General features: G+C 36.3%; 1 protein-coding gene across 9 annotated transcripts in view; it reads left to right on the top strand.

The window, feature by feature from the left end:
- NUBPL (NUBP iron-sulfur cluster assembly factor, mitochondrial) overlaps positions 1–20,610 on the top strand; it is a 241,101-nt gene that overhangs the window by 155,375 nt on the left and 65,116 nt on the right. For 7 of the 9 annotated variants that reach the window (XR_014810679.1, XR_014810678.1, XM_084969033.1 and 4 more), the window contains one exon: positions 20,347–20,440. The exons of the other annotated variants lie outside the window; for them this stretch is intronic. Coding sequence is in view for 5 of the 7 variants with exons in the window: in XM_084969033.1 (XP_084825159.1) it covers positions 20,347–20,440 (94 nt within the window). In the remaining 2 variants the exon portion in view is untranslated. The remainder of the gene's footprint in view (positions 1–20,346; positions 20,441–20,610) is intronic. 9 annotated transcript variants of the gene reach the window in all.

The following is a 20,610-nucleotide window of genomic DNA, read 5'->3' as shown; positions in this document are numbered from 1 at the left end:
AGTTCAGTAGAGTGCAATTAACAGGGATGTTTTTTGTGGTTGGGAAATGTAACGCAGAGCTATCATTTGCATATTAAAAAGGACATTTGATCCTGGAACCCAGTTCCTATTAAATAAGCTATATTTACACATAAATAGTTATAAGACCTAATGGAGATCAATAGCATTTGTAAACTATTATACATAAGTACAGTACATACGTGAATTATTCGTTACAAAGGAGTGATTCATTTGTCATTTTTATCTTACCAGTTAATCAGATGTTTTGTAGATGTGTATTAAAATGGAGTTGGGAGTTCCCGTTGTGGCTCAGTGGTTAATGAATCCAACTAGGAACCATGAGGTTGTGGGTTCGATCCCTGGCTTCGCTCAGTGGGTTAAGGATTTGGCGTTGCTGTGAGCTGTGGTGTAGGTCACAGACGTGGTGGTGTAGGTCGCAGACGTGGCTCAGATCCCGTGTTGCTGTGACTTTGGCGAAGGCTGGCGGCTACAGCTCTGATTTGACCCCTAGCCTGGGAACCTCGAGACCCTGGAAAAAAACAAAAAGACCAAAAAAAAAAAAAAAAAAAAAAAATTGGAGTAACATTCTAAAATTTTTATGTGCAGAAGTGATTTGTGAAAAATCTGATATTCCTTTCCTATTTGAAAATTTAGGTAACATCTTTGGAAATCTTGTCATAATTTAGGAGGTAATAATAATTTTTTTGTTGCTATTGTTATGTTGAGTTTAGGCCCTTTTCTTTCCCCTCTCTCTTAAGCTTTCCATATGTCCCTCTTGCTTTGTAGGGAGAGGCAAGGGAAATTTAACAGGACAATTTGAATTATTAGTACTCAAGTTGAAATGGGAGAGTGGAAAATTAGCTTGTGAAAAGTGAAATCTTCCCCCAAGATTAACTTGTTAACACTGATTTATTAGTTAATGTTTTTAAACTCTGTTTCTCCTTTTTTCTTATCCTGGCTGTTTGTATATCCCTTATATTTGTGGCGATCTATTAGATGCCATCAGAGATTGATAATAAATCTGGGTTAAAATAATATTTAATATTGTTCTTTAAAATTTTTTACCCAGCATATTCTTTGTTAATATATATGGAGGGGTATGGTGAGAAAATGAGTTATCTGAGAAGAAAGAAGAAATTTATCTTAACTAGTATTATTTTTATTTCAGCAAGAAACATTATAGAAGAATATTATAAACAGTATTTTATTTCTAATTTCTGAAATTTTTAATTGTCTTCAGTCAGGATAAAAATAAGATAACCAGCAATAAGGTCTTATAAATATTGATTTAATCTCATCCATATCATTATTACCCACATGATTTTGTTTCCTAAATCTGCTCCTCCCTTAGAGTTTCCCCATAACCATGTTGTTCAGGCCAAAAATCTAGTACTTGTTCTTGATTTCTTTCTTTCTCTTACCCTACATATACAATCTATCTGCAAATCTAGGTTTTACATTCCAATTAGACCTTAAATCTGTCTACTTCTCTCATCTCCTCTATCAACCTAGTATAATCTATCATCATTTATTTAGAGTACTGTGGAAGCCTCCTAAGTGGTGTCTTTGCTTTTACTCTTTCTTATATATAGCACTCTATTCCCTGAACAATATTCAGAAAGATCTTTAAAAACTTCCCTGCTTAAAACCATCCATACACTAGGCAGCCGTCTTATTATTGGAAAACTTGAAAATAAAGAAAATCAAGTATTTATTTTATTTTTCCTATGCTGTTAACTTTATAGTTGATGAAGGAAATTTTTATTTACAAGAATATTTCAGCCAATAAATAAGGAATAATAGAATTTTATAACCCTTAAGGAAGTATTACAATAGATCTAAGTTAGTAATTATCACTGATTGGAAATATTTATATTTGAGAAATAGAAAGGTACATAACCTACCTCCTGATTGGGGTACATTACATAAACTATGGAGTAGTCTTGCTTGAAATTTGGTCCTGAATCTGATTAAACCTCCAGATATCACTACCAATTTATAGTAAATATAGGTGACAGAGGAACATATTAAGTGACACTGTGAGGATGCAGTTGGGGAATCTGGAATGGGGAATATCCTGCAGGACAAGTAACTCAGTTTTTTCAGTGAATAAACTGGGAGGAAAAAAAGTAAAGGAACAGTGATCTATAGATTGAAAAGGTCAATAAACTGGTTAATTGCAATATCTGGGCCTTAGGATTCTGACTTGAACCAATAAGCTTTTTTAAAAAAATGATACACAGGGAAATTTGAACACTAGCTAGATATTGATGATTATAAGAAATTATTGAAAATAATGGTGTAATGATGGTAATATTGGCAGTGGTTATGTTTATAAGAATCCTTATCTTTTAGAGATACATGCCAAAATGTATATAGATGAAATGATATTATGTCCTTGGGGTAGATGGGTAATGAGTAAAGGTACAGATTAATAAGACCAGCCATGAATTAGTAAATCTTGAAACTGGGTGATGACGATATCAGAATCCGTTTTGCTGTTTTCTCTCTTTTCGTATATGTCTAAACTTCCTATAATTAAATTTAAAACAAAACAAGAAGCTATTAGCCTATAACCCAGACTCTGTCTTAGCAGGTTCTACCTAATCTGACCTCTACTTACCTCACCGCAAACATGCTCACCCTTGTTCAGAGTGTACTTATTTCTTCTTTTTCCTCATATACCACAAGTTAATTCCCATCTTAGGGCCTTTTTTCCTTGGATCTTTAGTGTCTATCCCCTCTGACATTCAGGTCTCATTTTATTTTAATTTTTTTCAGGTATCATTGTAATGTCACCCCAGAAGAGTTGTCTGTGACAGTCATCTCATCTTGTTTTATTTTCATCAGAACACTTATCATGATTTGACATTTTCTTTTATTCATTTATCGGCAGCTTCCACCATTAGAGTGTAAGCTACATGGTGGTGGTGGTAAGGTCTTGACTATCTTATTCACTTTTCTGTCTGATTCCCAGCACTTAGATAAATGTGGCTGGTACCTAATAGATGTTTTTGAGTGAATCAGTATGGCTGGTATCTAATCAATCAAATCAACCAAATGTGAAGCTGTTGAATTCTAAGAATTATATTAAACTTTTACATGTGGAATATCAATAGTATATACTACTGTTACCTAATGAAAATATTAATTCAGCTGGCATTTTCACTATTAATGTTTTCAAAGGCTCTTGTGTGGGAGATTAGCTCTATAGCAAAGCTTCAGAAAAATTTTTAAAAATTAACAATGTGTCACATTTTCTCTTAGCATTTATTTAAAAATATTTATATTTTGGGTAATTAATGTCGTATCTTGTCTAAAAGCTGTTTTTCATGTCGAGATAAGTAGAGGTTAAATTTTGTGATACGTGTTTATGTGTAATATAAAAATTTGGTAAACATTTCTTGGCTCACATGAATAATAATGAAACACATAATTATATCTTCTATCAAGAAGGAACTGAAAAATACTTTATAGGTAAAGGTATAGAGGAAATGCGACTATGAAATTACGAGACCTTTTCTTTTTTAAAAAAGGGAGAATGATAGATTTTGTTAAACAAACATGAGGATATATATATATATCTTCAAGTAAGTGGTGTCATTCTAAATAACTGCTCAGGGAAGTTGTTCATAGTGGTTATTGAATAAAATGATATGTTTCACTGGCGAAATAATTTTCATCCTGATATTTACTACTAGAAATACATACATGGTGCAAAAACTGCTGGATTCCCTCCCCCTTGTGTCCTCGGGATATTTCCCTCCACAGCACAATATGGGCTCCAACCGGGCTCGTGTTAATGGCTGCGATGGTTCCTCACACTGTCTTCATGTACAGCATATAGGAGTCTTAGATCATGGCCTTTCCATCAGAAAATGCCACTACCTGCCTCTTCTCTTTACTATCTCTGTTGAGTGCTGCAGATCTGGGAATGTCTTTGGATTTGGCTCTTTGCCAAGACGTATTTTATTCTAAGGGGGCTGGTTTGTTCTCTTTCTCATTTTCCCATTTATTTCTCTATTCAGTACAGGTTTATTGCAGCTTGTCATGTGAAAAACACTAGTTTTGAGATTGTAGGGAGTAAGAGAGGAACATACCATATATATATGTGTATATATATATATATATATATATATTTTTTTTTTTTTTTTGTCTTTTTTGCCATTTCTTGTGCCGCTCCTGCGGGATATGGAGGTTCCCAGTCTAGGGGTTGAATTGGAGCTGTAGCCGCTGACCTACACCAGAGCCACAGCAACACGGGATCCGAGTCGCATCTGCAACCTACATACACCACAGCTCACGGCAATGCCGAATCCTTAACCCACTGAGCAAGGCCAGGGATCGAGCCCCCAACCTCATGGTTCCTAGTCGGATTCGTTAACCACTGAGCCACAATGGGAACTCCAACATATCATATTATACTTATTCCAGGGATATTGCCTTGAATACTTTCACTTTTGGAATTGCCTTTAGAATGAGTTTTTTTTTGTTGTTTTTTTTTTTTTAATTTAATGATTTTAATTTTTTTCCATTATAACTGGTTTACAGTGTTCTGCCAATTTTCTACTGTACAGCAAGGTAATTTACAAATAATAATACAAAATAAAAGGATGGAAGAAAATTGTCATTTAAGAATGGGATATCGGAGTTACCATAGTGGCTCAGAGGAAAGAAACCCGACTAGGAACCATGAGGTTGCAGTTCGATCCCTGGCCTCGCTCAGTGGTTTAAGGATCTGGCGTTGCCGCGAGCTGTGGTGTAGGTCTCAGATATGGCTCAGATATGGTGTTGCTGTGGCTGTGGTGTAGGCCCAGGAAGCTGTAGCTCCAATTGGACCCCTAACCTGGGAGCCTCCATATGCCGCAGGTGCGGTCCTAAAAAGAGAAAAGACAAAAGGAAAAAAAAATAAAAAGAATGGGATGTCACTGTTTTTAGATATATAATTTCTTTGTTTATTAAAGATTCACAAAAATCTTTATGAATTTGATGTTTTCCTAGGTGCCTTTACATTGTTTTAAGTTGTTTTTTTTTTTTTTTTTTTTAACATAGTGAGGGTATCTTGTAAAAATCTTTTCTAACTATATTGGAGCATAAGGTAATTATGCACAGCTTTTTAGATAAAGATAATACTGCTGAATCATTTCTATCTCAAGTTGTTTTTCGCCTACCTGAACTCTGTTTCGTTTTTAAAGATGTGACAGGATGTATGAAATTGAATATATATGTTTTAACAAAACTTAGAATGGGTAAATAGTTACTGAAGGAGCCAAACACATTTTTGGTAACTTCTTGGGTGGTTGGTTTCTCCTTCAGTTTAACTGTCAACAGTAGATAAGTCTATTTCCCCTATGGTGATGATGCCAATGGCACCTCCTAGTGTAGAATCCAGGGCTTGCAAACCACGCAGTAACTACTAGTACTGATTTTTGGTGCTTCATGTTTCTGTGAACAACTGTGTTAGATGACAAATTTCAGTGATTTCAGTTGTTATGAGAAGCAGAGAACAAAATTAGAAGTGTTGATGCAAGTTTCATGTGCAGAACTTTGCTGCCACAGTTATTTAGCAGTTTAAACTTATCCAGATCCAGTTTTTAAGAGATATATTGATCCTACATATAGGAACTTCTGTGGCTCACACTGCTCATGGGTGGTGGTAGCCCTTTGTGAAGGCAAGAATACTAGTCGGGCTTTTATTTTTACAACACAACATTTTTGCATTTTAACATGAGATTTCAAAGCATATGACTTTTTTATTCATACGTATTTGCTGCTGAACCTAGCTATACTATTTGGGCAAATATCTAGCACAAACCTAAGATGACTGTTGACTGAAAGAGCCTACCTGAGGAATGTTACAGTCATTGGCAGGTTTTCTTCATAGATCACTTATGTAGCTCATCTTCACAAAACCATGAAAAATGTTATGTTCTGAGCTTTCATCAAGAGTATGTAAGAAATGTCTATGCTTCTCCTTCTTTTGGAGGATGATGGAAAAGGAACGAGACATTGGGGATGGGGGTAACTGTCGTTTAAAGGCAGCACATTACATGGAAAGAATGTGGTCTGTGGTGACAGAAGGTTAGTATCTTTGGTGGTGGGATGACATGGAAAGTCTCTTTTGATTACCTCTGTGTTATTCAACAAAATAACACATTTTTTGGGTCATATGTACCTGGCACTGTTCTTGGCCTGAAGATACAAAAGTGAAGAAGACTTGTCCTCTGCTCTTTAAAGAGAGATTTATTGCATGAGTAGGAAATCTACATACGATCCAGCAGTGTGGATCTATTGCTAGTGAGCATTCTTCCTATTTTCTGATTTGCGCCCAACTTTAGCCTTAGTTTTCTCAGTGAAGTTTCTTTTTCCCTGTATTTCTTTTTTTTTTTTTTGATTTGTCATTTATTGAGGAATTGAGAGAGATGGGGGTGATATCAATGGATTGATTCAGTCCATAAAATTACTCTAACTTACTGTCATATATATTTATATGCAAGGATTACTGAGAGTATACTGATTCATGGAGTTCATTTCTTATATCCAGATAGTCTTGCTTTCTGATGCTAAAGTAGCTTGGTCAGAACCTCAACCTTTAATTTTATTTGTTCATTCATAACTGTTTTTCTGTTTTAAATGTAAGAATCAAAGATCACATTATATGCCTATTTTGATGCAGTTTTGCAAAAGTAAGTATTCATTATATTAAATAAAATTATTTCTTCACCTTGAAGAGAAAGAAGAATTCTTGTATTAAAATGTGACTTTAAATTCATAATCTGATTAACATTAGTCTAGTTGATAACAAAGATTTTAAATTGACAGCCATGATATTTAAAATAAAAATGACTTATCTGGATATTAATACTGAAACCAAGAGAAAATACGTTCCAAAATAGCATATGTTTGTCATTATCATCTTATTTGGGAAACCATATACTTGCTAACTAGAATTACTTTCTATATAGGACACAGGTTTGTATTGAGTCTTACCATGATTCAGTTATTTTTTTTCTATTTCACGGCATGGCTTACAACTCCTACTCTGGCTTACATTCTGTTATATATGTGCTACTGGAGGCAAGGATAGATCAGAGAAAACTAGAGTACAAGTTCTACTGATTTATAGTTTTTTGGCATAATTTTTGTTTGAGAAGGGTATGGTGACACCTAAGTAATATTAATTTTCCAGTTTTACAGATAGCAAACTGAGGTCTAGAAAGATGACTTTCATCAGGATTGTAGGTAATAGACTAATTTGTTTGTTTATTGTCTTCCTATCCCTGTTTTATGAAGACGGGAGCTTCAGGTATCTTGTTCATTGCTGTATTCCCAGTGCCTGGAACAGTGCTTGCACTTGTAAATGTTGGAATTAATTTCTGAGTTAGGGTTAAACTCCGTAATGATTATTATACGTACCCACCTACTTACACTCTGGCTTTAACCACACCTATTAATATATGATCTGCAAGAGAGTTCCCGTTGTGGCACAGCAGAAACGAACCCGACTAGGAACCATGAGGTTGCAGGTTCGATCCCTGGCCTTCCTCTGCGGGTTAAGGATCTGGCATTGCCGTGAGCTGTGGTGTAGGTTGCAGATGCAGCTTGGATCCCACATTGCTATGGCTGTGGCTGTGGCATAGGCCGGAGGCTGTGGCTCCAGTTGGACCCCTAGGCTGGAAACCTCCATATGCTGCGGGTGCAGCCCTGAAAAAGCCAAAAGCCAAAATAATAATAATAATATGTGATCTGCTGTATTAAGGTAAATATGAAGACACCTGTTTAGGAAAGAACAACTTCTAGATACATTACCACATTCAGTTGGTCAACAGAGTATAAGATTATTGTGAAAAAGTCTAAATATAATGACCAGTGTGCTTAAATGAGAATGAACAGCTGCTCATTTAATAGTCTTTTGATGAGATGCATAAAATTCAGTCCAGTTTCCTATTTCTTTGCAATTTAGTGATTGCAGGTTTCTTAGCTGTCTTTTGGGTATTTCTGAAGTAATTATGTAGTTTAGCAAGTCAGAAAATGCTGAAGTTAATGAGATGGGAATTAGGTAGCTTTATGTGTTTTATATTTCCCTCTTTCCTCAAACCTATTTCCCACCTATAGCTATATCATCTCCATATCTATTCTTATATATGTTTTCTTAATCCTTCTCAAAATCCTTTGTTAATGTAGTTATAGCTAAAGCTGCTGCATTATTTAGTTTTCACTAGGAGGTCACTTGACAGTAAATTTATTGTTTTTTGTTCAACTCTGTAGGTGGCAGGTCTGCTTAACAGGAGCAAGATACAGGTCACTAAAATGTAGAAATTTAATTAATATATTCAAACAAGAGATGTGACTTTTTTTCAGCTCACTTCTTAGTCCTTATTTTTAGTCATTTACATATTTTCAAATTGTATTTTGACCCAGTGTTTTCATGCTTAATTCTACTCCTGAAAAATTTCCCTTTAATTTACAAAAAGCCATTGAACACAGTTTATGACATCTAAACATATGGAAAAGATACTTTAAAATTACTTGTTCAGATCATTTTGGAATGTTGTCACCTCAGAAATGGACAAATATTTTCTTAGCATTTGGTTAGAAGTGTAGACATGATATGCTTATTGAGAGTTATTTTAATTTTGAGTTGCATGAATAACAGGCTTCTCTTTAACTTTTCAAAATATAGCACTACTATTATATAATGCTTAAAAAAAAGATCCATGGAGTTCCCAATGTGGCATGGGGAGTTAAGGGTCTGGTGGTGTCTCTGTAGTAGCTCTGGTCACTGCTGAGATGAGAGTTTGATCCCTGGCCCAGGAACTTCCATGTGCCACAAGTATGACCAAAAAAAAAAAAAAGAGGGAGTTCCCGTCGTGGCGCAGTGGTTAACGAATCCGACTAGGAACCATGAGGTTGCGGGTTCGGTCCCTGCCCTTGCTCAGTGGGTTAACGATCCGGCATTGCCGTGAGCTGTGGTGTAGGTTGCAGACGTGGCTCGGATCCCGAGTTGCTGTGGCTCTGGCGTAGGCTGGTGGCTACAGCTCCGATTCGACCCCTAGCTTGGGAACCTCCATATGCCGCGGGAGCGGCCCAAGAAATAGCAAAAAGACAAAAAAAAGAAAGAAAGAAAGAAAACTTCTAGAAAGCAGGCAGAGATTATTTTTATTATCTCTATTTTGTAGAGTACGTTTCAGACAAAACATTTGTTTTCTGAGTTTCAGTTTTTTTATCTGTAAAGTAAGGACATTGGACAAGATAATCCTAGAGTCTCTTCTTGCTCTATGCGTCTCTGTTTATAGCATTGTTAAGTGAGAAAACAGAGGCCCCCACATTTAAGCAGCTTGAGTAAGTTCAAACAATAAATTAATAATAAAACTTTGATATCTGACTTTCTTATTAACCTGTTTATTGACACTTTCACACAGCTCTTATGCCTGTTACTAAAACTTTGCTGATTTCTTTCCTTCTTTATTGAAAACACATCAGTTTATGAAAATTCTGCTACAAATGTAATCATTTTCATTTTTCTAAAAGGTCAAAATATATTTCGATAGTCTCAAGATAAGTCCTTGCAATTTAGTAGGTGCTTATTCATATTTTTAAAGGGAGGAGGTCTTATAAATAACAGTTCCCACGGCAATGAAAGACAAATCAAAAAAACAAAGCATGTCTGAAGTTATATAGTATGAGTAATAAAGTCACAAGTAAACCAATCTCATATATAGCAAAAGAAGAATATTGAAGATTCTTAAATGACAGTTTTCTTCCATCCTTTTATTTTGTATTATTATGGTGTAAATCATTACTATTATTATTATTGTTGTGTAAATTATTCCACAATTTGTATTTGAATGTGTGTCAGGCATTGGAATGTTTCAAGCCAAGTATATCTCAGTCATGAGTATTTATGGAAAGAAGTTTTATATTAGTGGGGAATTGAAGTAGAGCTGTCTGTCTTTAAGGGTTTGTGATAGAATCTCTTCCCCACTCCTCACCTCATTGGCAGTCCCCTCAACAACTTTTTAGGAATGCGTCTATTTTGTAAATTACGACATTTTATATAGATATAACACCTTAATTCCTAGATGAGCTAGAATGAGGTTTTTAAGATGGCAGTCAGAGTAGATTGTCTTTCAAAACCAACTTAGATTTGAGTACTTTGTAAAATTCAGCTGAATTTTTCATAGGAAATATGATCATTCCATAAAATAAATTTGTTAAATATACCAAGTAGCTCTTAGCTTTTTTGTTTTTATATAAAGTGCTCCCTTTGGGGAAAAAAAAAGCTTGTTTTGTCATTTTGGTGCTTTTGGATAAGAATACTTTTTATATTCACTTTTTTTCTGTAAACAAATCTCTTACAAATGTTTTTCAACTTACACAAATAGGTCATAGTCACATTTTCTTTTTCTTTTTTTAAGTAGTTGGAAGGAACCTTAGCAATCATCTAATCTAAAACACTTTGTTTTAACGGATGAGAAGACTGAGGATCAGAGAGGTTAATTGGCTGACCTGTGGCACTCCCTTAGTGATGAAAATGATTGGAATTTAGATATGTTAGTATCCCAGACCAGAACTCTCCTGTTTGATGAATAGATAGCTGGATTCTTATCTATCTACCTAGATTCATAGTCTTAATTTTTGCCAGACTTCTCCTTTTCAGTGCTGTTTTTAAGAAAAATATCATAGTAATTAATGTCTGAGTCAGACTATGAAATCCAAAAGCTGCATTATAATAGCTTATACTTAAAATATAATTGCATCTGGATCTACAGTTTCTCACAGTTGGTTTTCTAGTTGATGTAAGTTATATTTTTGAATTTTTAGAATAAAACCTATTGAGCTAGTTTTAAAAATACCATGTTCAAAAATTATGGGTATTAAAAAATATTTTCTGTCATAGCCTTTATAGCTTATTTACTTTGATTCAAACAGTTATTCCGCATAAATTTTTGTGTGTGTGGTGGCTTTTGATTTAAAACAAAACCAGAATTTAATGGTGGACTATTAAAAGCTAAAACATTCTTTGATAGCACAAAGTCAACATTTCCATGGTTACAAGACCCTTGCTTTAATATATAAAAGACTCTTAAAGGATCATGTAAGGAAAGAATACTCTGACATGCCATTAAGAATACTTAGAAATAAGAGAAACATCATGACAGTTAATCAGAAAAGGAAAAAGTAAATAAATGATTCTTCTATTTCTTCTATTATCAAAGTAAGTGATGTTCTGTGAGTCTTTAGTATCTACTTTATATAGCTATTTTATCATACTCTGAAAAAGTAGCATAGCAAAGCTGATCTGTTCTTGGGGTAATGAGATTGAGGTAGCAGAACTCTTCAGGGGCTTGGAGACTGGCGATGCTGAACCCAGTTCCCTGGGAGACTGGGAGCATGACTTGAGTCACACAAGATTTATATCCCAACTCCATCACTCACCATCAGCCTGACCTGGGGCAACTTTCTTAACTTCTCTAATTCTCAATAATCTTAACTCTGTAAAATAGGGATTGTAATGCCCCTTTTGCAATGCTCTGTCATCAGGGATGCAAGAAGCATTTAGTGCCTACTGCTAATAGGCTCCCAATACCTACTCATTTCCTTTTGCTCTCCTTTACTTATTGCCTATAAACCCCTTCCCCACATCTTTGCTACTCACTAGCCCAGTTCCAACTGGTAGAACCTCAGACTCAAATGTAGGATCCCAGATGGCAGGTAGCTAGAGCTAGAGAAAGAAGCCAGACTGGGACAGTTACTCAGATCCTCCCTGGCATGTAGTACTACCTTGGGGAGCCTGGTCTCCAGGAGCACTAATATCCCTCCAGTTCTGTCTGTCACGTTGTTTAAGAACCATCAAAACCACTGGACAGTGACTATGGATTCTGTCAGTGGGGCTCCATGCAGCTTCTGTCACAGCTACCATCCCACTTTTTCAGGACCTTGAATCCTCCCAAATACAATATTTTTTTCTAAGGATTTTTTAAAAAAGAGTGTTTTAGTTTTTGTACTTTTCCTGATTAAAGAGAGCATTGCACATCTAAATATACTTCATAAACTCTCCTGAATTAGGTTAATATAATGACTTGTTACTTCTACTTTAAGAAATTCTAAAGCTTCAGCCTTTAGGTATATAGGGAGAGTTTTTATTTTTTAATTTCTTTTAGCAATATTTTAAAAACAGAAATATCTTGATTCTCGGCAGGTTTGTAATATTTTAGGCCTTTTTGGTAGCAGCCCTATCCTTCACTAACATCTGCTTCCAAGGTTATGAACATGTGTATAAGCAGTTGGCCTAAATGGGACTCTAGAGAACTTGGAGAGTTGTTCCCATAATTAACTGAAACACTATTACTTTGTGGTAACCTCATTATTTTAATATCATGAGCTTTTACTGTTTCATTATGGATTTACATGAGCACCTGTGGGCTGGCGTGGGAGTTGGGTGACCTTTTAAATGTTATTTCAGAAACTAGGTACAGAGTTCCCAAAGACTGACCCATGCGTCAGCTTTTGGATAAGAAGTCCTCTGTGAGTTGATGCTGTTTCCAGGTTGTCAGGGCCAGTCTGCTCCATATCTCTGCTAAAATTATTAAAGAAATAGAAGACGATGATGATAAAGGGAAAGATACTTTTCTCTTTCCTCCTTCTCTCAGAATTACGGCTACCATTTGAGTTGGTAGTACCTTTGGAGGGATGTAGTTTTCCAACCACTTCACCCCCTTTTCCTGTAGAAAGGAAAACATTCAAAAATGGACTAAAGAACTTTATCATCTGAAAAAAAGAAAATACTACAGAAGAACTTTTATATCATTATTATAACTTGAATAATGTGTTTTCATCTTATAACTGTGTCAGCTCTTATCAAAACAATCTCAAGAATAAGTATTATTATTTTGTTGTGGCTTTTATTTCCACAAGTCAGTAGGCAACCAATTCAAGTAGAAATCTTGTTATTCAGATTTTTATTGTGGTATTTATATTTAAATATTTTTACCTTTGTAGCAATTTTCTTCTTGCAACCAAAATGAAATGTTACATGATTTTATGGATAAACCACCAGTCAGAGAAAAAAATCATGGTTCAGACTTAATTCTATTTTGTGTTCTATTTTAGATTTATATTTTATAAAGATACCTCACATGGCACAAATTTTAATTTTAGTAGTATAATAAAATTGTAAGGAACAACTTGATTCAGAATCACACAGTGGATGTTGACTCAGTACTGGCTAGTGTTCATTATGGAGGGGGTTTGGATGTGGAAAGGGAGTCCAGAGATGCATAAAGAATGGACTGTTCTGTCAGGGAGTTTACCCTGAACTTGGGGAGATAGTTTTTGTATGAAAATAATTACCCTAGAATTCTTAGAGTTGGAGACCCTTTCAAACCTTGGACGTTAGTTGGAACAAAAATCTTAGGAGCTTGGTAATTTGCCTGACAAATTTGTCCATGGGTCTGAGATAAAGCTGCATCTCCTTTGCCATTAGTGGCATGGTTTCATGTCTGAGATTCTGAGCAAAGCGCAGGTACTGTCTGTTTTCTTTCTTTCTTTCTTTCTTTCTTTCTTTCTTTCTTTCTTTCTTTCTTTCTTTCTTTCTTTCTTTCTTTCTTTCTTTCTTTCTCTCTCTCTCTCTCTCTCTCTCTCTCTCTCTTTCTTTCTTTCTTTCTTTTCTTTCTTTTCTTTCTTTCTTTTTTTTTGCTTTTTAGGGCCACTCCCATGGCATATGAAGGTTCCCAGGCTAGGGGTCGAATCAGAGCTGTAGCTGCCAACCTACACCACAGCTACAGCAATGCTGGATCCTCAACCCACTGATTGAGGCCAGGGATCGAACCTGCAACCTCATGGTTCCTAGTCAGATTCGTTTCGACTGAGTCACGACGGGAATTCCTGTTCTGTTTTCATTAGGGTTGAACTGTGCCCAACTGGTTGGAGAACCAGGAAATCAGAGACAGGTAGCAGAACTTAGGTATAGGATAGAAGTAGCAGCAGATACATGGCCAGAGCCTGATACCAGGACACTACCTTGAGATCTGCTTAATTATGAGTCAAGTAGGTGTAGTAGTCAAACCAGCTTTTCAGTCAGTAATTAAGAACAGACAGGAAGGAAAAAGGCAATGTCTGGCTCAGCCCAACTTTCTTTTTGTCCTGTCACTGACAGGATAGTCTAAGCATTATATGAATGGGCTTCCAGGACACAGCCCACTTTTAAATTATTCAGTCTAGGGTTTTGTTCCATTTCTCCTGCTTCATGATTTCTCTGTTCTTTAGTCACACCTTTTTCTTGCCCTCAGGAGTTTAATTCTTCTTGGCCACTCCTTTGGCTCCAGCAAGTTATAGCTCTACCTCTCCCTCCTGACAGTGATTTTCCTCCCTCATTCCACAGGGGCCCAGGCCCTACTCGTACTGATGCCATTTTCACCTGCTAACAGACCTAGGATAGCCGGGACACTCTGCCTTTGCTTTGGAGGAGTGTATGTTGACCCTATGCTATTTAAATGTGGCCTGTACAGTGCCAGTGATGGAAACTGCCACCCTGGAGGCTGACTTTGGTAAACTGCTTGAGCCAGCCGAGAAGCCACAAATGGAATGCATCTACAGTCCTTTTCTTTTCAACACTTACAACTCAGCCTGTTTGCACTTGGGCTCCTGGCATCCTCTGGAGTGAGGTCTGATTGCTACAGTTTTGGTCAGCTTCTTAATAGAAGTATCCAGGGAAGAAAGTGGTCCATCTTCGTTACCATGCATACCACCACACTCTTTATAACTGATGTCTTGAAAAAGATAAATAACCTTATCTGCCCAAGTATAACATACATTTTTATCTCCCAGTCATTCCTCAGAAAAAAAGGAATTACTTTTGGGTCTTTGAGTTACTCTCAGATTATCAGGCATTATTTTGAATGTTTAAAGAAGACACTTTAGCCTAAAATTGCTCCAGTCAGTGATAGTTTGGAATATTTTCCTTTTATAAGATTGACAAAAAAGAGGGTGTACCCATTGTGGCTCAGTGGTACTGAACACGACTAGGATCCATGAGGTTGGGGGTTCAATCCCTGGCCTCGATCAGTGGGTTAAGGCTCTGGCATTGCTGTGAGCTGTGGTATAGGTCCCAGATGCAGCTCAGAGCTAGTGTTGCTGTGTCTGTGGCCTAGGCCAGCAGCTGTAGCTCCAATTTGACCCCTATCCTGGGAACTTCCATTATCTTGGGTGTGGCCCTCAAAAGTAAGGGAAAAAAAAAGATTGACAAAAAAAGATATAAAAATAATTTAACAGAGATTTCTGATGGCACAGCTTTCAAGTGTTGGATGTCTTTAAACAAAGAAAGCAGTTTTAAAAGAGTAATACCATAAGTTGTGATGTTATAGCAATTACAAATGCATACTTATAGGACAACAGCAGCAATTGTTCTAATATTATTTGAATGACTTTGGACTAAAGTTCAGTGACTGTATTATATTTGGATCCAAAAATTCTGAATCTTTCAAATAGTTTAGAGGGAAAATAAAGGCTATGTGTTACTGCATAAAAGAGGCATCCTATACAAAGCCCCTATTGGCAGACTCAGGTCTGAACTGTTTCCCCTAGTCTGTACCTCATCCCATCCTTCCCAACTGCCCTGACCACTGGCTTTCTTTTTTTTTTTTTTTTTTTTTTTTTTAATTCTCCCATTATGCTGTTTATGTCTTCCTTCACAGCTAATGCACATATTTGACTTCCTAGTTGCACTGCTGAATTTTTTGCTGCAGCGCTGCCTCTTTATCCTGCCTCTTTATCCACAGGGCATCTCTGAACTACCTTGGTAACTCCACTTCTAGATTGATTCAGTCTGTCCTGCTGGGATCCTTTGACTCTGGAGCCTGAGAGGGAGCTAGAAGTTTTTTCCAGAGGTGGTGTTACCTTGATGCAAGTGAAGCTTAAGTTCAGGGTTCCACATTGTCATGGGCTCCTGTGAGATACTAGGAGTTGTAGAGTGTTTTAGGTGGAGGGGGGAAGCAGGTTGTAATCAGGAAGCACTTCTGTGTAAGTAAGCATTTCTGTCTTTAAAGATATCTCTGATAAAGGAACTTGACTCACTAAGGCTCTAGCATTTTATTATGATGTCTTTTACATTGTAAATAAATATTTACTTTTGTACTTAATTTTACGTTCATAACTTTGTATTCTTAGTCTTAGGGCACACAAAATTTGTGCTTCAGAGCACAAAAAATTTGGATCCGCCACTGGATTTTACTAAATGAGATACCTGTGTGTTTTGCTAGAGCTTATTTTTCTACATTTATGATAAATATATGAATAAAGAAAGACTGAGTAGATCTAGGGCACCCCCAAATCATTCTAAAATCAGTGCTTTGGTGACTCTTTTACAAAAGTACTAGAACTTCCTGGCAGGCAATATATTTCAATATTAGTATTAGTAAATGCTTTAAAACTAGAACTCAGGTACTGACTTCAGTTCAGTTTAAGTCTACAAGCCTTTGTGAAAAGCCTACTATGTGTGGTGAAGTTGCTGGGCCAAGTTTTTTTTTTTTTTTCTTTTTTTCCTCTGAAATAGTTTGAAAGTCATTTGAAATTAATTGCCTTAACATGAAGTATTTTTAGTTCCTTGGAACCTTAATAGTAGTTCTCTTTAAAGAAATAAGTAATTGGAGCCAATGTGATAAATATGATTAAATGCCAAAGAACAACAATGGTAAATTGTTGGTACCAGTCATTTGATGTCCTCTGAAACAAAGGGACTTGTCAGTCTGCCAGTGCTAGCAGTTTCAGTGCAGAGGATATAAAATGAAAAGTATTCTTTATCTTTTTTGAAAATACTTTCATAGATGATGGCTTTGGGTTACTTAGGGGTAACTATTCTTCAAACCAAGGAACCCTATATTGAGAATGAACTACTTTGTTCCTCATTCCATTATTCTTTTAAAATGTGTCATTAAATCAGTATCGAGTACTGGTATTTGAAAAATACCATAGAATTTCTAAAGGACAAGTCGGTATATAATGTCAGATACTGATAAATGTTTTGAAGAAAAACAAAGTCAAGAAGGAGCGAGATCGATGGTTGGGGGAGTACTGTTTTAGAAAGGCTGTACTGCCTTGCCAGCTATTCCTTGAATGTGCTGAGCATATCCCCATCTCAGGACCTTTGCACTTGCTGTTGCTTCTACAGGAATGCTTTCCTTCGGAGAAATGCATCACTTACTTTTCTCACTTCATGCTGGGCTCTGGCCATTCTGTTGAAAGTAGCCCCTTCTACCACTCTTTTCCTTTTTCCTCTTGTTTTTGTGTTCCTCAACATCTGACCTTGGGAAGTGAAGAAATTCAGAGAAATTCTTTGATAAATCCTTAGTTGTCTAAAATCTTACTTCTGGTTCTCTGAAATTTAGGAATTGAAGGTTTTAAAAATGTCTCTTGCTCTTTGATGTGGATATGCAAATCAGGAACCAAATAATTGTGTCTAATAAGGAATACTTGTTTTCTTTTTTCTTTAAAAAAATTTTTTTTTACTCAATGAATTTATTGCATTTATAGTTGTACAACAATCATCACAATCCAGTTTTATAGTATTTCCATCCTACACCCCCAGCACATCTCCCTACCCCCCAAACTCTCTCCTTTGGAAACCATAAGTTTTTCAGAGTCTGTGAGTCAGTATCTATTCTGCAAAGAAGTTCATTGTGTCCTTTTCAGATTCCACATGTAAGTGATAGCATTTGATGTTGGTGTCTCATTGTCTAACTTCACTTAGCATGATAATTTCTAGGTCCATCCATGTTGCTAAAAATGCCATTATTTTGTTCCTTTTAATGGCTGAGTAATATTCTATTGTGTATGTGTACCACATCTTCTTGATCCACTCCTCTCTCGATGGACATTTAGGTTGTTTCTATGTCTTGGCTATTGCAAATAGTGCTGCAATGAATATTGGAATACATGTGTCTTTTCGAGTCATGGTTTTCTCTGGATAGATGCTCAGATCTTTCTTCTTCTTCTTTTTTTTTTTTTCAGAGCCACACCCAGGGCATATGGAAATTCCTGAGCTAGGGGTCTAATTGGAGCTGCAGCTGCCAGCCTACACCACAGCCACAGCAGTGCCAGATCCGAGCCACATCTGCAACCTGCACTACAGCTCACAGCAACATCAGATCCTTAACTCACAGTGCAGGGTCAGGGATCAAACCCACGTCCTCATGGATACTAGTGGGATTCGTTACTGCTGAACCACATTGGAAACTCCATACGTGTTTTCTTTATAGTACTCTTTACTCTTTGATTTGTTTGTCTTTCTGTCCGCTTGTCACCCTCACTCAAATGTTAGTTGCATGGTGGCTAGGACTTTGTTTTATTTACTGTCCTATCCTCATCACCTGGAGCAGTGCTTGGCATGAATTCCTAATAAATATGTGTTGAATAAATGTGTTAATATATGAATGAATCCATCTGACCCAATATCTCAATTTTAATTTTGATTTTAAAAATATGTGATTATATTAAAAAGGCTTGTTTCACATTGTTCAGTTTTAAGAAGCAGCATATGGGATTATGTACATAGTAGGATTTCCAGTTATGTTAAAATTTTTTTGTATCTTTGCATGTGTTCATTTATTTATTTATTCCTTGAAAGAAAATTTATTGAGCATCTCCTATATGTCTGTTTTGTGCTAGGTATTCCGAGTTAGCTATAGGTTCATGAGAAGGCAGATCATGAAACAACAGTAAATGACTGCCCTCTTTCCAGCTGGACTGCTCTTCAGCTCTGTTGGTCTTTCAGTTTCTCTTATTTACTAACTTCCTTCCTTCGCACAGGTTATATCATTATGTGCTTAATATCTGTCTCCTTCTACATTATAAATTCTGTGAGGCTAGGGCCCATTATATCATTTTAGTTATCAATACCTAGCTCAGTGCCTATATATAGAATGTAGTCCATAAACATTTATTGGTGAATGAAGGAATGAACAATCAGAAGAATCATTCCTTTATAGTAAGAACACTATATCTAATCTTTAATAGAAGTTACAGAAAGTTAGTTTCAAGCTGGGGTCTGAAGAATGAGGAGGAAATTAGCATGTGAAGAAGACAAGGCAGAGTGAGCATAAGGAACAGGAGTTTTAAACAAAAAAGTGGCTCTATCAGACCTTTGTTCATTGGAATTGGGAAAAGACTTGGGTAGGCAAAGCTGGAACAGGGAGATTGCTTGGGAGACTTTGATGATAGATGGCGGTAGCTTTGCTGGGTTCTCGGACATGTGGAAAAGTATCCATGTGTATACATTTGAGAGATTTTTAGAAGGCAGAATCAGTGACTAGGGATGGATGAGGGAAAAGGAAGAATAAGTATGATCCCAAGCTTTTGCCTTAGTCATCTGAGAGGACCCTAGGGCCTTTTACTGAAGCTGGGAACTCAGAGGGAAGAACCATGTGAGGAGAAAAAAACCTGAGGTACCCTTGAGATCTATCTAATTGAGGCTGAGCATTAAAGACTTGGTTATACATCTGAATTTTCTAGGTATAAATACCTGGAAAAGTGCCTGAAAAGAAATAATCAAAATGTTAATAGTTTGGGGCTCTAGTTGTACTTCTACAATTTTCTTATTAAGTTTGGGTTTTCATTATTAGTGTGTTTTATGAAGAAAAAATAATAAACTTTAAAAATTATATTAGGATCTGCTGTAGGAAATGCTGTACCAAAAACCCCTGAAGGATTAAAAGACCTCTTTAGTTAAAATATGGTCTTTAAATAAATGGTTCTAAATAGAAGTCCACTGTGAAATGAGTTCACAATTATGATATGTGTGTGTGTCAGGCTGGGGGAGTGGGGGTCATTTGAAAATATAACCTTGTCATTCAGAGAAGATTTGCTAGAGGCAGAGATTGTTTTCTTTTTCTTTCTTTCCTTTTTTTTTTCTTTTTTTTTGCCTTTTTTTTTTTTTGTCTTTTTAGGGTCGCACCCCTGGTATATGGAGGTTCCCAGACTAGGGGTCCAATCGGAGCTACAGCTTCCAGCCTGCGCCACAGCCACAGCATTACGGGGTCTGAGCTGAGTCTGTGAATACACCACAGCTCACAGCAACCCTCGGATCCTTAACCCACTGAGTGAGGCCAGGGATCAAACCCACATCCTCATAAATACTAGTCAGGTTCGTTAACTGCTGAGCCATGATGGGAATTCCAGAGACTGTTTTCTTATTTGTCCATTTACCTTTAGCCCTCAGCACAATCCCTGGCACTTAGTAATAACTCAAGTGAAAGCTGTTATTTTAGATTTGTTATTCATTTATTTTTGTTTACATCACTTTCACTTCATTTTTTTATACATTGATATTACTTGTGTCATCTTGGTTTTTAGGTAGATTGGGGTCAACTGGACTATTTAGTTGTTGACATGCCACCTGGAACTGGAGATGTGCAGCTATCAGTTTCACAGAATATTCCCATTTCAGGTAATGCTTAAAGTTTAATGTAATTTGTGCTGCCTTTGATGTTTTGTTATTGATATACAGAAAAACAAACTCCATGACAGGCAAACATTTTTATGTCTTAAAAATGTCATTATCATTTATGAATTTACCTTTAGAGATCAGATTTATGAACTAAAATTTTCAAAGCATTG

Source organism: Sus scrofa, chromosome 7 (assembly GCF_054392235.1).
Source record: "Sus scrofa isolate SSC_HxYL_T2T_F1_AM1 chromosome 7, Sscrofa_HxYL_maternal_Yorkshire_Landrace_v2.0, whole genome shotgun sequence".
In the NCBI taxonomy this organism is placed as follows: Eukaryota; Metazoa; Chordata; class Mammalia; order Artiodactyla; family Suidae; genus Sus; species Sus scrofa.
The sequence above is the reverse complement of the archived record's forward strand: the minus strand, read 5'-3'. Positions and strand labels throughout refer to the sequence as shown.